This window comes from Hydra vulgaris, chromosome 08 (assembly GCF_038396675.1).
Source record: "Hydra vulgaris chromosome 08, alternate assembly HydraT2T_AEP".
Classification (NCBI taxonomy): domain Eukaryota; kingdom Metazoa; phylum Cnidaria; class Hydrozoa; order Anthoathecata; family Hydridae; genus Hydra; species Hydra vulgaris.
In genome coordinates, this window is record NC_088927.1 from 28144516 (window position 1) to 28161747 (window position 17232).

General features: G+C 30.1%; 1 protein-coding gene and 1 long non-coding RNA gene across 2 annotated transcripts; one reads left to right on the forward strand and one right to left on the reverse strand.

Moving 5' to 3' along the window:
* The first annotated feature begins 389 nt into the window (after nucleotides 1–389).
* LOC136083719 (uncharacterized) lies at nucleotides 390–6177 on the forward strand. Its single transcript, XM_065803359.1, has 8 exons — nucleotides 390–443; nucleotides 1610–3212; nucleotides 3410–3622; nucleotides 3818–4859; nucleotides 5091–5281; nucleotides 5409–5676; nucleotides 5784–5855; nucleotides 5988–6177. The coding sequence occupies exons 2-4, from the start codon at nucleotides 1616–1618 to the stop codon at nucleotides 4543–4545; spliced, it is 2538 nt and encodes an 845-aa protein (XP_065659431.1). The 5' UTR covers nucleotides 390–443; nucleotides 1610–1615; the 3' UTR covers nucleotides 4546–4859; nucleotides 5091–5281; nucleotides 5409–5676; nucleotides 5784–5855; nucleotides 5988–6177.
* A 9350-nt stretch (nucleotides 6178–15527) lies between these two features.
* Nucleotides 15528–15957, reverse strand: LOC136084255 (uncharacterized). The gene is made up of 2 exons (XR_010640432.1): nucleotides 15878–15957; nucleotides 15528–15802 (listed from the first exon to the last, which is right to left on the reverse strand). It is a non-coding gene; the product is annotated as an uncharacterized LOC136084255 (long non-coding RNA).
* Nucleotides 15958–17232: the final 1275 nt, after the last annotated feature.

The window sequence follows — 17232 nt, forward strand, 5'->3', positions numbered from 1 at the left end:
TATGTATATATATATATATAATTTTTCTTTATTTACAACACCATTTGATATACAACAAACCCCTACAAAGCTTACAATAATTCAGTTAAGATTCAATCTGAGTTATTGAAACGTAATAAATTTAACATCAATAGAAAAGTAAAGCTGTCATCATTTAAAATATAAAGGGTGTTGTCAATATATGTTGAAAATAAAATTAAGTTACTAATAAAATCACGTTCAACAATGATAAACATTCTTACTGTAGTAAAAAATAGTACTAACTGATAAATTTGAACAAATAAATATAAAATTAACAAAAACAATGAATAAATAAGAACTTTAACTTTAACTAAATCTTGAATTTGAATTAATTGGTACGTGCGTATCTGGCTTTTTACGGCACCGATTTCAAAGTTAAAAACTGTGACCTTTTTTTTCACAGCGTGCTCGAAGTCGGTGTGGTAAAGATGTATTTATTTGTCTTTTTTTTTTTTAATTTTATATCAGCTTAGACTTTATTAGAAAAGTAGAATGTTTTATCTTGAATATATTTTGTTTTTTTTTTCACGAGTAATAAATTTTTCAGTTTTTTTATTGCTATTTAAAATTTCGTTCCTGTTCTGGCACTGCATTGATATCGAAGGCATGTTGGTACATATTTGAAATTTTCCAGTCAACTGTATAGATCTATTTTCTATGTGCTTGCCAAATTTCATTAAAAAATATTCATGACCACGTACCGTATTTTTCGACCCAGTGGAGGTACCATTTCCACCTCTTTTAGTGTTACTGTTACTGTTACACTTTATAAAACTGTTTCTGCTGTTGTTACTGTTACTTTTTGTTATAAATTCTGTTGTTTTTTTTACAGTTATCAGTGATTTTCATTCGGTTTTAAAATTTTGTTTCTGTTCCGGAGGTGCATTTATATTGAAGGCATGTTGGTACACATTTAAAATTTTTCAGGCAACTGTATAGATCTATTTTCTATGTGCCTGCCAAATTTCATCAAAAAATATTCATGACCACATACCCTATTGTTCCGCGCAGTGGAGGTATGTATTTCCACTTCCGTTACATTGTGTTAGGGGGAGGGGCGGTTTTTGACATTGGAGAATTCAGTATTTTTGATTTTTTTTTCATTATAATGATATATTTTATAAGAACTATTATACAAACTTTTTTTTTAATAGCCTTTTACTACTAAGGATATTTGGGTTTTCTTTTTTTTAATTTGTTAAATGATGTACACAAAAACTAACAAGTATAATTACGGTGGTTATATATTAATTTTTTTTTTTGATGGCTAACTCTTTTCACACACCAAAATTAGTTTAAAGGCAAAATTCTGCAAAATAAAATTTAAAATAGTAAAATTAAAATTATATAACACTATTTTATGATGGTTCTGCGTAAAATTCATTAAAAACAAAAACAGCATTTTCTCAGCTTTTTCCATACCCTTAATTTACCATATAGCCACCTTAAGCTATATATGATATATAAAAATTATACATATATTTAAAAAAAATTTTTATAGATTAATTGTAATTTTTAAAATTTTTTAATTATGATTAATAGCTGACCCAATTAAATAGTAGTATTATGATTGTTGAATTTAATTTAGTGCATCATGGGACCTCAGAAGAAAACAAATCTATTTTATGGTAAAGCTAAAACTTATTTAGCTTGTAATTTTCCAATACCAGCTCATTTAAATATTGGCTGTAGAAATGGACATGTACTGCATATATTTGCAACTAACAACGATTCATATAAAGTAACTGTAGAACTAATCGGTAAGTATTTTAACATCAAAATTTGTATAAGTCAGATTCAGCAACTAGTTAGAACATCAAAAGTCTTTGTAAACCATTTTTCACGAAATTCGAAACCATTTGTTGACATCTGCAACATGCTCTTTGCATACCAAATAACAACATCTGCTGTGGCACAAACATCCCAATCAATTGCAACCTCAATTGACTTTCCTACATGTTCTTCATTTTCTTCTCAACAAATCAGTGTTTCATCTGTATCGAATAGTGATCACTTATCTCCTTTATCTCGTCCTACTTTAAAAACCTCTTCTCATGAACCACTATCCAGTTTGAGAGCTGACCAGTTGAGTCCCAGAAAAAAGGTTATGAGAAAGAGATTAACCATTTTGGCAAACGAAATGGCAATTAAGAAGAGAAAGCATAAAGAGGATATTAAAGGTTTAAAAGATAAGGCAAAAGCTAGAGCATACAGATTTAAATATCTAAATCAAGTTATTACTCGTAAGGAAAAGATAATTTCTCAACTTAGAAAAAAATTAAAAGAAAAGTTTTTGAATTTACAGTTGAAAAAACTTCAAAATCAAATTTTTTGTTTGAAACAACAGTTGACATCCACGCAAAGAAAGTTTTCTTATCAAATGGCAATGTTAAGCCAACAACTTGCTGAAAAAAATTCTGCAATTCTTGTACTGCAAAATGAAATTCAGAATTTACAGGAAGAGTTGGAGGAAATTAAGCAAGTAACACAAAACACCAAAAATGAAAAATGCTACTCAGCAGATATTAGGAGACTTATATATGACATGCTTGTGTGCCAAGTTCCTACACAAAGTGTGCCATCTCTGCTCCGTAAAATTGGGGAACATACTGGCTATCGATTTAGTCAAATTCCACATCGTACAACTGTAGAACAAATGATGCGTGAGCTTGGTGTGCTTTCAGACTTACAGGCTGCTGAGATAGCATTTACAACAAAAGATCTGACACTTGGTTTTGATGCAACAACCCAGGAGGGTGTTCATATAAATGCTGTGCACTTGACAACAGAATCAGTATGTATGGTTGTAGCTATTGATCAACTTCCTGGAGGTACAGCTTATGACTATCAGAGTCATATTACAAAGTCTATTGATAATCTTGCTAAGTTATATAGTGATTTCTATCAACTCAAATATACTGACGTAAGAAGCACTATTATTGGGAACATAAAAAATACAATGAGTGATAGAGTTGCAACAAACCATGCAACAATCGCAAAGTTAAACCTTGTTTGGCAGAAATCATTAAATGAACTAAACTGTCACCTTCACCCTTTAGACACAATGACTAGCTCTTGTAAATCTTCACTTAAAGCATTAGAGACTTCAAAAGGGAAACTTTTTGGAAGAGACTGCATTGCAGCAAACATTGTTGTACAGCTGAACAAACTTCGCTACAAGGATGCAAAAGGTACTCTAACTAATCTAAATCATTCTTTTACTTAAATATATTTAGTTTTCTGAACAAAATTTTGAGTTAAAATGAATTATTCGTTTTAACTCAAAATTTTATTCAGAAACATGCACTAATTATATTATAATTAGTGCATGTTTTTATTTCACACTCTTCTTACAATTGCCAAAATGAGCTTCTTTATGATATCATAGGTGATCCAAAAGGTTTTGTAACCTTTTTGGACCAACACGAGTTGCCCAGAGGATTGCTACCACGCTATAGAGGCAACAGACTACATATGCTTTTTCACACATGTGGTATTTTAATCCATCATTATGCCATATTGAAGATATTTCTGTGTTCTGGCTTGGCGTTATGCGGAGGTCTGCGAAATAGTTTATTTCAAGACTTTACATCTGAAACAGGTATTTTTTTTCTTTTTTATACCTGTTCAGTTCATTTGATAAAGTGCTACACAATATTATAGGGTATAGAATTAATTACAAATATAGTTACAAATACAAATTACAAATAGTAATGGCACTTGCAAGATTAACGGGGAGTAAAGACTATTATAAACAAAGATTATTATTTGTTACTAATTCACTTTTTCACCTTAGGTGTCCGTGAGTTGTGTGTTTTAGCTTTAATTGGAAAACTACTTTCTGGTCCTTGGATGACAAAATTTTATATTGCACCAGGTACGGGACTTGACTACATATCTGGCATTCAGATAGTAAAAGATGTTCGGAACACTCTTATTGAGAGCAGCAAGAATCCTTTATCTCTACTTAAACGAAAAACTGATTTCTTTGGTAATGATATTGAAGATGTAGTTTTTGATTCAATAATCAGCTTTTGCCCAGTAACTGATGAAATGAGTAAAGCATTAGCTGACTGCCTTAATGCAGTTATTAGCGTCATTGACATGCAGTACAAGCGGCAATTTGAAATGAGTTCTAATGATCACCTTAAAGACCAGACTAAGTCAGCTAGGCTTCACAACATTGATTCAGAAGAACTTATGGGTATGTTTAGCGCTGCAAAGCACAAAGCTCCAAATGCCACTCTTTGTTTTCTTTCTTCAAAACTTCGTGCTTGCAAAAATAAAACAACTGCACTGCTATGCAAAAAGCCAAATGATATTCAAAACAAGTTGATATTATGGGCTATCTCTAATGCCAGAAAAAAGCGGTTTACAAATATGCAATGTCATAATGACCTGAAGTTAGAATTGATAAAACGAATAGCAGATAAAATTCAGAAAAAAGAAAACAAAGAACGCAAAAATGTAGAAAAAATATTAAAAAACTGCATGCCTGATCAGGTAAAAGATTTCCTGACCTAGAAAATAATGAAAAAAATGTTTCCTGACCTAGAAAATAATGAGGCCTCAGATATCGAAGAAATTCTTATTGGAGCTTCTATTGGAAGAAGTATTTGCCACATGTGGTTCGATAATGCCACTAACACCCAGGATGTATATTATGGCAGAATTGTTGGCATTAAAAAAAAGAAAAGTGATGTATATATAGTTTCTTATTGGAAACCAAAAGAGAATGAAAATGATGATGGTGTTGAGTATGTTGTGAGCAAATATCAACTTTCTGCAGACATAATAAGTGGTGATATGGTGATAACATAATAGAAATGTGTAATAAGGTATATGTTATTTTAAATAATAGTATGTTTTATAAACTTGCATTAATAGATATTATTTACAGATAGTAGGTTAATCTTTATTTTTTATAATAAATTTTACAGTGCCTAATGTATTTCATATTCTCTACCCTCCCCTTTTTTTAAGATAATGAAAAGATTTATAATTATTTAATTTCTTTTTATGTATACATATATGTATATACATATATGTATATAGAAATGTAATTTTAGGTAGTCGGTTAGTTACCGATATCCAACAACCAGGGTTGACCTGGTTGCAACGAGCTATGGGAAACCAAAGCTCATTTACTATTTGACATAAGCAAATTGCCTGGCTCATGACAATTAATGTTAATCATAATGATGGCTATACATTGTTTCTACCCAGAAAGACAGACTTTTGCTTGCATGGATTGAGAGATGTAAGTGTTTAGTTATAATAAATCAGTACACTCTATGCAAATGGCATATGCCATTACCAGATAGTTACGCTAACACAATATAACTTTCTTTTCATTATAACTTATAATCAAATCTATTATATTTCAGGTTAAAAAGTATTGAAGGGTCTACTTCTATCGATTTTTCTGTTTGGTAATGGGAAATGTGTTGTGTATCAGGAGTTAAGTGATTTTTAATTCTTTTTTAAGTTCGGAAATCATTCTCATCTTCTCTAATTTGTAATGGGTTTTTCAGTTATTGTGCTAAATATCTAATATAATTTCATTTATCTTTTATTGCAAGGTTTTAACTATGATGGCAGCTTGCTACTGTAGATGTTTATCTTAAAGACCTCAAGATTATATTTATTAATTCAGTAATAACAGTTACATGTTAATTTATTATACATTAGTTAATTGTTAGCCTTAATTTTTTTTTAAATTTTATATATCTGATATATTTTATCTTATGTATCATTGGAAGGTTACGCAACATGATGAAAACCACACGATTGCTTCGATGGATGTTGATCTTTTTCATATCAAGATTAAACCGGTTCATATTTTGTTAGAGATTGATTATGTTTATTAATGCAATAATAACAGTTATATATTTATTTATTATCCGCGACATAAGGCATCATAAATAGGTATAGCGATATTAATTTAGGGGTTTACTTTATTTTAGATATCATTGGATGTGGTTTCTTTGCGTACTAAAGAATCGACTCTTTCTAGCTATTGATGACACAGTTTTGTTTGCTTCAAAAACTAGGCTTTCTTCAAAGCCACAATTCTGTTAAAAACATTACTAAGCAAAAAAGAAAATCATTATTATAGTCTAAATTTTTTGTTAATGAAGTATGTTTTTAAAAAAATTACTTTTATTTTTTGCGGTTTGTTGGAATTTATATATAGTTAGATAGATATAAGGACTACGGAAGGGAAAATGAAGGAGAGCCGTGGTGGACAACCCCCCCCCCCCCTCCATTGTTTAGATGGATATATTTTTGTAGGTTTTTAGTTGAACTATTTGGTGTTTTATGATTATTTTTTTGTACCCTGGCCCCCACTGAAATATCACGCCTTTTCCGATGTTATATATGTATATATATATATCTTTTTTGTATATATATCTTTCATTGAAATTCATTAGTAACGATAAAAATAAAGCGAAAACGCAAAGGCTTTTAATGTATTTAAAGATCACCTAAATGCATTTAAAGATACACTATAGAAATCCTAGCCTTGGTGCATATTTAATAAAGTAAATATATACCCTTAAATAAAGTAAATATACCCTTAACCATATATATATATATATATATATATATATATATATTTATATATATATATATATATATATATATATATATATATAATAGTTGTTAATATTGCTTAATTAAAGTTTTGTTATAAATTTTACTATTACGTTTTAACCATTAAAAATATTTTGTTACTTAAATTCGAAACTTTTTTAATTACGTTTTTTAATCGTTTTGCACATTTCACTATGCAAAATCAAGCGCAAATTAACAATGATTCTATTACAAAGCTGCCGTTAGCCGAACGCGAGTTTTATACGTAAGTTGCATTTTTCTTAAGCAATCCTTCATAAAAAATAATGTTACTAAAATGAGCATAACTTTTTTTGTAATGATTCTTTTTTCATAATGTTTTTACCATTTTATTGCAAATTTGAAGCTCTTTCGAACCATATATGAAACTTGAATAAATAAATGGTTTGAAATTTTTACACACATACCTAAATATTGGCATATTATTTTATTTAAACATTACTTTAGATCATATTACTTTGAAAACTGGAGCCAGAGGCTTTATTCCCAATAACACTGTGGTACTCCAAATTAAAAATTGAAAAGTTTCTGTAAATATCCTGTTTTTGTTTCTCAATGTAGTTCGTAAGTCCCTTAAGTCTTAAGGACCTTATTATATCTAAAGTTAAAAGTTTTGGAGCATAAAAAAAGTTACAGAAACCCAACTCCATCCTTTTTTTTTTTTTTTTAATAAAGAAAATTGGGAATTCTTCGAATTTCAAACCTGTATTTTTTTGTGGTACACTGCAGTGTCCCATGCATGCAAGATTGGTTTTTGACAACATTTCAACTTGCATCAGTTAATTGTTTGCAAATAATTTACTCAAAATCTAAATTCAAATAACTATTATATTATCCTAATAATACGTCTATTTGCACATATCTTAATCTTTTTTCTATAAAGAAAGATAAACATTATTCGTGGTACTTACATACTTGCTTGCCATTCTTAATATTAATATAAAAAATTTTCACAGAATATAAACGTAACGCAATGCAATGTCGATTTAAAAATTTTTTTTTCAGTTTTCTTTAAAAAGTTTTTTTTTTTAGTTTCCAGCTTTCAAATTAATTCCCATACAAATCCCACAGGAAACCCACGTGGGATTTCCCATGTGTGTAAATACCATATGGTTCCCACATGTAATCCATGTGGGAAACCCACATGGGTTTAAGGTGACAAATTTCCATACGGATACCACATGGGAAAATCCATCCCACGTAAATCCCATCAATCCCACGCGGAACCCACGCGGAACCCATGTGGGACGCGGTTTTATTTTTCACTGGGAAAAACCAAGTGAACTGCAAACAATCTAAATTTCTGTCAAACAGCAATAACAAAACTGCTTTGATCAAGCGTTGGGAATAAAGCTATAGTAAATCATATAGTAGTGGAATGCGAAGGAGACGCTGACAGAACCATTGCTACAAAAGGAATTGAGCTTGTACAAAATGGAAAATGTATGACTATCATAGCTGATGATACAGACATTCCTGCATGTTGGTTCACATGTGGGATCAAATTATGTGTGAGATTTTTTTCCGCCGCAAAACTAAAATATGTATGAAAAAAAATACAGTATTCCAAGATCCCTTTGCAACACAAGATCAGGTAGTTAATGTTGGAATACAAGTGGTTTTGAACATGTATGGTATGCAAGACAATGATCATATTTTTTTAATTTAGTTATAATATTGTTTATTTTATAACTATACGTCCATATTGTTTTGCAGTGGTTTAATTTAGCTCAACTATTACTATAGGTGAAAAAAATAAACAAGTCTCGCTAGTACAACTTAGGAAACAAAAATATATGAGAATGGCGGCAACTTCCAAAAAAGGAATTCAGCCAGAACGACTACCAACAACCGAAAGCGCGATCAAGTACCATTCGTTTTGAGTGTATTTACAAATTCAGCAATGGTTGGGAGTCAATATAGATAAAACAAAGTGTAGATGGAGAAGGAAAAATGTCGTTTTAGTACCTATAAAGACAGACAAGGTACGTATACTGGAGCAGCAAAATAAACCACAAATGCCAATTTTACTTTCAAAACGGATTTCTTGATAATACTCATTTTTCAATATACAGTCTAAATTTAAACCAGCTCCCAAAAATAGTTTTAATTAACTTTTCAACTTAAGTATTTTTTTATTCAGGATCTTGCACCAATTCATATTCTTAATATCATAAGATGTAATTGCGGTACTAATACTTAAACACAATGTGGAAAACAATGCCAATGTCGACGTCATAGAATAAATTGCATGACAGCCTGTGGACTGTGCCAAGGTTTAGAGTGCACAAATGCACCAAAACAACAATATCGATGATAGCGAAAAATGAATATGAAAGTAGTGAAGATGGAGATGGAAACATTTTTGAAAAAATGTTTAACTTTTGATATTATTTCTAATTATATTAGTCAAGCGTAAAAAACACTAATATTTAAACCTTAAATGAAAAATTATTCAAAAGTTGTTAAAAATATATTTACTATGAAAGAAAATATTTCAAAAATGCTTGTTTTTTTAAATAGTTATACTAATAAACAAAATTTTTTTTATATTTCAGTCTCAATTTCAACTATTTATCTAATAACTTTTTAAGTAAAGGTGTTTTTATATACAATAAGCATTAGCCTAAATAAAAAATATTGCAAAAAAAACTGCTGACATCAGCATTTAAGAACATGATTTCTGAAGCATTTTTGAATTTCATCTTTTTAAACTTTTACACATTAGGCTATATCTGCGCAAAATTTCATAAAGACCAAGCAACTTTATAATAAGTTATTACAACTTATTGACAGTAAACACGACGTGTTTTTTTTGTATTTTTAATAAATTTGAATAAAAGTGAGGTGAGCTAAAATAATCATAACTTTTTTTGCTCAAAATGGATTTTGGAGGATTTTGGACATGTTAAAGTAGATAAAATTACGCTTCGAATGATACCAAATTCAGCTTTATACAAATTTTGTCCAGGTCGGATCCTAATTTGACTAGACTATTATGATAATCTGCAAAAATAAATACAAATATTATAATATTTCGACTTCAAAAAAAACAATGGACTGTTAACGTGCTCAAGATACGCAACTTTTCGCTATTACATAAAAATGGTCTGCGAAGTAAAGTAAAATTTTTTTGTTGTTAAGGCGAATTTGTAAAATTTATATCAAAATATTTTATAAAAATCTTATCTTTGACAATGTATAACTTAGATTTTAAATGAAATGAAATAAGAGGTTGTCCATAAAGTTCGTACGCTCATAGGCGGGAAGGGTGAGGTCTTCAAAAAGCGTACAATAGCGTATGGGGGATGGGGGGAGGATTTTTCAATTTAAAAGTACGTACTTTAATTTTCTAATTTATCACAATTAACGAGTTAATTGATAGAAAAGTTACATTCTGACTAAAGCTTCTAGTTAGCCAACATAAAAAGATGTATGGTATATGGAGTGGAGGATATAGTCTCCCTCTATACACACACATGTATTGGCGCCCTCAGAATTTTTTGATGTTTCAGATAGGACACTTTCACACATTGTGCAAACTCCTAACTTAAGTTTTTTTATACCTATGCCAAATGAGGAGGCTTTGCAAAACATTGGAATGGCGAAGGCCTGTGAACAAAAAGCCCTAAAACGCTTGCCCTCCCCTGCCCATACGTGAGGGTACTATTGTAGTAAATTTTTCAACTTTACCAACTAAAACTAAATTTAAATTTATTACCAGATTTAAATTTTTGTGGAAAAATATTGTAAATTACAAAAGTTATGACCATACAAATTTTCCGACACCCAAAATGAGAGGGGTGTAAATTTTGCATGGTCATAACTTTTGTAATTTACAATTCTTTTCAACAAAAATTAAAATCTGTCGATAAATTTAAATTTAGTTTTAGATGGTAAAGTTGAAAGTTTTGCTACATATTTCTCTCACGTTTGAGCAGGGAAGGGGGGAGTTAAACGATTTAGGGCATTTTGTTCCCAGGCCTCCGCCATCCTGGTTTTTTGCAAGTCAACCTAATTTGGCATATAAACATACTTAAATTTGGAGTTTGCACGATGTGTGAAAGTGTTCTATCTGGAACATCAAAAAATCCTGCGGGGGCCAATGCGCACATACCACCCCTTATATACTGGGCCTGAGTAAGTCCTATTTTTTGAGTCGACAAAAAACAGGTTTTAGCAGGGGCGTGGTTGATGGGTCGGAGCCCTCCTCAAAAACGTGTCATTAGCGTCTCAAAATCTTCCAAATTTGACCGCTAGTTTTTGCTAAAATGAAAAGCTTCTTAAATTATCAAAAGGGCACAAAATTTGCTGTTTCTCCCTCCACCACCCGCATCACCCCTCTTCATCCTCCAATTAAGGAGTATGGGTAGCTTACCCTCGGCACTGGATTTTAGCTTTTGTTTTCAATATTATCGATCTTGCGTAAGACTTGTTTTTTACTTACTTAAGAGGGGTGTCTGAAAAAATGGTCTGCCTTAAGTATAGTTAATTTTTATTTGATTCATTATTAAAACAAAAAAAAAATACACAGGGATTTCTCCGGGAATAGAACTTTGGTCACGGCCGACTATTCCCTTCGCATTAACCTCTCGATCAAACATACACGATTTAATACGCAGCTTAAATTTAATAAAATTAATATTTGCATATAAATTTATAGACGTTTTTTAAATGCGCAAACAAAGGGCTTTAGGGTCGTATAAAGTATCTAAGGTACCCTTTACCTTTTTTTTTTATCAATAAACTTTTTTATTGAGATAAAAAGTTGAGAAGGGAGGGGGGGGGGTATTTGAGAAATGTACGTACTTTTTAAGGGGGGTGGGGACATAAAAGAACACATGGCAACAGGGGGAAGGGGGTCAAATTTCAAAATTTTTGGCGTACGTACTTTATGGACGACCCCTAAATGGAAATTTAATATTGTTTATAATTATCACTTACTTCTACATTTGGGTTTTAATAATATCGCCTGCTACTGCTTGTATTTTTTGTTCTTTATTACATTTTAAAAGATTTCGTTAATATTTTATAAAACTTATAAACTAAAATATAATAATATAAATAGTTACAAGTAAAGATTTTTAATATGTAAAAAATATAAATTTTAAGGCTATTTTTTTCACAAGCTCCAATCATTGCAATTTTTTGCAAAGCATCCTTATTTGACATAAGTATAAACATATAAATGTTCGGAGTTTGCTCTATGTCTGGAAGTTAAATATCTCGAAGACCAAAAACAGCTGGCGCAACCCCTGCCTTTAACCACTGCACCATGGCTCCTCGAAACTTCGAAATATATAAGTTTTTAAACTAATAAATTGAACTATATTACCCTATATCATATGAAGCAATGGTAATCTACCCATCGGAGTATATAGGGATGCAGCCCTACAAATATTGTTAAGGTAGATAATCAACATAATCATAATCAAAAGACAAAATCAAAAGCATAATCAAAAGACAAAACTTTTTCAAAAATTGATGTTTTTGCAAATTAGATATTCTAATGTTTAAAGTTTTTTTATGCTTTTACAATATTTACAACTTTATACAGGAAGGTATAATTTTAGTGCCTAGCAACGGCCATAGCAACAGTTTTTTTTTGTTAAAGTTATTATACTAAATGTACTTTAAAACTTAAAGTGGTACATCTCTTTTGCTATTCTAATGTTACCTTGTACGTCCAAATTGTTAAATGTTAAATAATTATAAGTTATGCTGTTGCAAAGTGCTAACAGCAGGCAGGCTTTTTTTTTAATAATTTTTTTCACTTTTTACTATTTTCTAATGTGTTTGTTGAAATTATATAACATTTTAGTTTGATTCTAGTAAAACAATTAAGATTTACTATGACAAACCTTCGAAATAACAAAAGAAAGGGTGTTGGTGGTCGTGGTTGTAGAAAATCTGTACATATTGTAAACAATAAATGTGGTATCAACGGAAACAAAAAAAAATTTAAAAATTGAAATTATTACCAAAAAAAAATTTACCATTAAACCAGCTGAAAATTCTGGAAGCAGCAATGATTATTTTTTATTCATAAATTTTAAAATTGGCTTCCCAACAAGAATGTGGGGAAGCCAATGTCACGAGTATACTTTACTTTTTAGTGCTATAAAGCAAATCGAACATTAATTTCATAAAAATGCATTTATGAAATTAATGTTCGATTGGTTATGGCATTTTGAGAATTTGGTAAAGGGCACGAATCAACTAAAACATTTGCACGGTGTATGAAATATGCACTCAATATCTAATACTGCCTTTAAAAAATAATAATAAGTTATTTTCTGCATACAAAATTTTTGCAATAGAAAGTATGCAAAATGCTGCAAATAAAGCAAAAACGGAAGAAATCGTCCCAGGTATACATTCTTGTCGTGTGTCAACTGATGGAACTTGACAAAAAAGAGCAAACTCCTCGTTGAACGGTGTAGGGACAGCAGTAAGCAAGGAAAAGTGTTTGGATGTTATTGCTTTATCAAAACATTGACAGGGTATAATATGAGAGTGCCTAATATCAGGTGGAAAAAAAAGGACAACAGAATACGCAAATTGGAAAGTTGCACATAGTTGTAAAATAAATCATTAAAAATTATGAAAAGTAATGGAATCCTCAAGTGCTATTGATATTTTTCAGCAATCCGTAAGTCGAAATAAACTAGTTTATAATGAATCTTGAAGACGGAGACACAGAGTCTTACAAAGAACCCTAGAAACCCTACGATGCGCAGTTTGGTATTACACGGTTAAATTTGAATGTATTGGACATGTAAACAAATGAATAGGTTATCGACTTAGGACACTAGTACAAGAATATAAAAATACTTTTACACCATTTGGTGGAAAAGGAAAATTGACAAACAACTTCATCAATTTAGTAACACATTATTATGTTATTGTCATTCGAAGAGGTCTAAAGTTAAATTGCACTAGCAATAAAAATAATTATATAATGAAAAAGTGGATAGGTGCTATCCTTCATGTGTATGGTGGACAAAACATGCGCCACATGTTTTGTCCACCAGGAGAAGAATCGTGGTGTAGTTAAAAGAAAAATAAACTTAAAAAGCACAAAGAGAGGATTAATTTACTAGAGTGGATGTTTCCTATTTTATCAAAGATTTTCCAAAATCTTCCAAATGATGACCTTTTTTGTAAGTGCATCCTCAAGGATATTTAAAAATGCTAACGAGTCCTTGAATAATATTATCTAGATGAAAAGTCTTTGTAAAAAGATCAATTCTTCAGTTAGGTGTATATAGCCCTTTCTTCAATTCAACGAAGGTCAATTTGGACTTTTTTTATAGTGTATAAAAAAACTTGGAATACAGACCGGTGCCTGTTTTAATAATATATCTGAAAAAATGAACCGACGCAGCATCCAAAATTTACTTATTAAAATATCTGATAAGACAAAAGCAAAAAGAAAAAATCTAAAAGCCTTCAAGAAGGGTTTATTGGACTTTAAGGTTTAAGACTTACATAAAGAGGGAGGAAAAACTTATTTAAAAAGAGGATTTTAGTTTTAAAAATAATTTTTTTTTCTTGCTATTTGATTTTCTACCATATTGTTTTTCAAGAAAATTGTCTCACGAAAAACATCATAACTTTTGAATTAATAGTGATAACTACTTGATATTTTTAGGGCTTATTTATCCAGTGTACTGCTAGTGTGTGAATTTTTTTGAAATAAATTTATTACTTGTAAGTTGTGGTTAAGGAACTAAGACCGGAGGTCTATTAGCCAGTTTTTTGAAAATACAGTTGTTTTAAAGTAAAACTTTTAGTAGAAACAAGATCTTTTAATTAAAAAAACTCACGCACGAGATACAGGTAGCACGCACAAGTAGGGGAGACCGGGGCTAGTTGGCCGCAGGAGTAAGTTGACGAACTGCGTTTATCTTCAGAGCCTTTCTTCAGAAAGTGACAAAAATTACACAGAAACTTCCTTATTGACCATTTCATCATCCACTGTAGTGTTGTCAGGATCTGCGTATGCGCATGGGAGATATTGAGATTTATGCGTTTTTTGACACAAACTTAACTTTTAGAACATCACAATTGGTTTACTATATCTAGTCAGACTTTTTTTTCAAAGTTGCTGTTTTTCAGGATCTATAGACTGTTTATTAAAAAAAAAGCTTTCGTGGTATGTTGGCAAAATTTTCACGTAAGTTGGCTCATACCATTTACTATGGAAAAAAAAGAATATTTTTATAAAATTATTTATTTTTTTTTAATTTTTAACAGTATTGAAAAAATTTATTCTTACAAAAAAAGTAAAGAAAAATTTTTTTTAGTTTTTTTTTCACAGATAAAAAGTGGGCTTTGTGGTTTTGGCTTTTATACGGACTAATATTTGGTACCAGCTATAAGTAATATTAAATTTTAGGATAAAATTATTGCGAAAATTAATAGTAAAAAAATTTCAATTAATTTTGCACTTAATAGTGCATTAATATTAATTTTTTATAGTTTGCGCCAACGTACCCCGTAGTGGGGTAAGTTGGCACAATTTTTAATTTTTTTTCTGAGGGCCCGGAAAGGCCCCAAGAATTTTTTTGTAAATGAATACAAATTTTATAAGTTACCCTAATTCATACACTTTAAGACTACACTTTAATATTTTCAAAAAAATGTACTGTTAGGGCTACAAAGCTCATAGAGTAAAAACCAAGCAAACTATATATATAAACTAGAGATGACCTTTCGATCTCAGATGCCGATAGTGAGGTTTTTACAATTGAAATAACCAGCAACAAATCAAAAAACATACTAATCTCCACATGTTACCGGCCACCTGAAGGTGATTTATTTAAATTTTCCAATCATTTAAAACAAATTTTTATAAAAAACAATAATGAGCAAAAAAAAATATTCTGTATTGGAGACATAAACATAGATTGTTTACAATATGATAAACATGCCAATACTAAACTTTTTTTTGACGAAATGCTTCAACATTACATCTTCCCAATTATTAACAAGCCAACTCGAGTAACTCCAACTTCAATCACTGCAATAGACAAAATATTAACTAATTCATTGTTTGATACTTCTCTAAAGGCAGGAATAATAAAGGCAGATATATCTGATCATTTTCCTATTTTCTTCTCCTTGACGCAAGATATAAAATCTAATAATAGTTGTAAAATTAAAATTTATAAAAGAAAAATCAACAAATTTGCTATTCAACAATTTAAAGACTCACTGTCGGCAGAAGAGTGGGATAAGGTATACCATGAATGCAATCTTGGGCACACTAACTCTGCTTATAATAACTTCGAAAAATTTTCCTAAAAAGCTATAATATGCACTTCCCAATTAAAGTAAAATTAATAAAAGAAAAACATTTAAAATGTCCATGGATCACCAAAGGTATTAAAAAATCCTCAAAAAAAAAACAAAAACTTTATATTAAATACTTAAAAAATAGAAATGAGGCAAACCTAAATGTTTACAAACAGTATAAAAACTTGTTTGAAAAAATTAAAAAAAATTCAAAGAAAAACTATTACTCAAATAAAATAAAAAACACAAATGGTGATATTAAGAAAACTTGGGACATCATGAAAGAAATAATTGGGATAAAAACCTGCAAAATAAATAGTTTACCTGCTCAAATTGTCATAGATAATAAAGAGTATGACAATAATAATGCAATTTCAGAAAAATTTAATAGTTTTTTTGTCAACATAGGCCCAAATCTAGCTTCAAAAGTCAATTGTCCAAACAACTCATTTGAAACTTATCTAACTAGTGTCAACAACGAATTAATATTTAAAGAACTAAAAATTGATGAACTCGAAAATGCAATAAACTCTCTTAAAACAAACAAGTCCCCAGGTATAGATGACATTTGCAGTAATATCGTCGTCAATGTCTTTTCGGAGATACGCAAACCTATTTTCGAAATATTTAAATCATCAATTATAACAGGAACTGTACCAGATAAATTAAAAGTAGCTAAAATTGTACCTATTTTTAAAACCGGTGAAACATTTCTAATAAACAATTACAGACCAATCTCAATACTTCCAACCTTTTCTAAAATACTTGAAAGAATAATCTATAATAGATTATATGAATACCTAATTCAAAACAAGTTCTTAAATAAAAAACAATTCGGCTTTCAAGCACAGCACTCAACAGAACATGCAATTTTAGATTTAGTTAATAGCATAAGTGATTCTTTTAATAAAAAGCAATTTGTATTAGGAACTTTTATAGACCTATCCAAAGCATTTGACACAATTAATCATGATATCTTACTAAAAAAAATGGAAAAATACGGAATAAAAAATACTAGCCCAGATTGGTTTAAAAGTTATCTGTGCAACAGACAACAATGTGTTATTTCGAACGATAATAAGTATTCTAATTTACTAAAAATAAAATGCGGAGTTCCCCAAGGTTCCATTCTTGGTCCTCTTTTATTTTTAATTTATATTAACGATCTTCCACAATCACTAAAAAAACTTGATGCAATAATATTTGCTGATGACACAAATTTATTTTATTCATCAGCATCAATTGAAAATCTCTTTGAATCTGCAAATGATGACC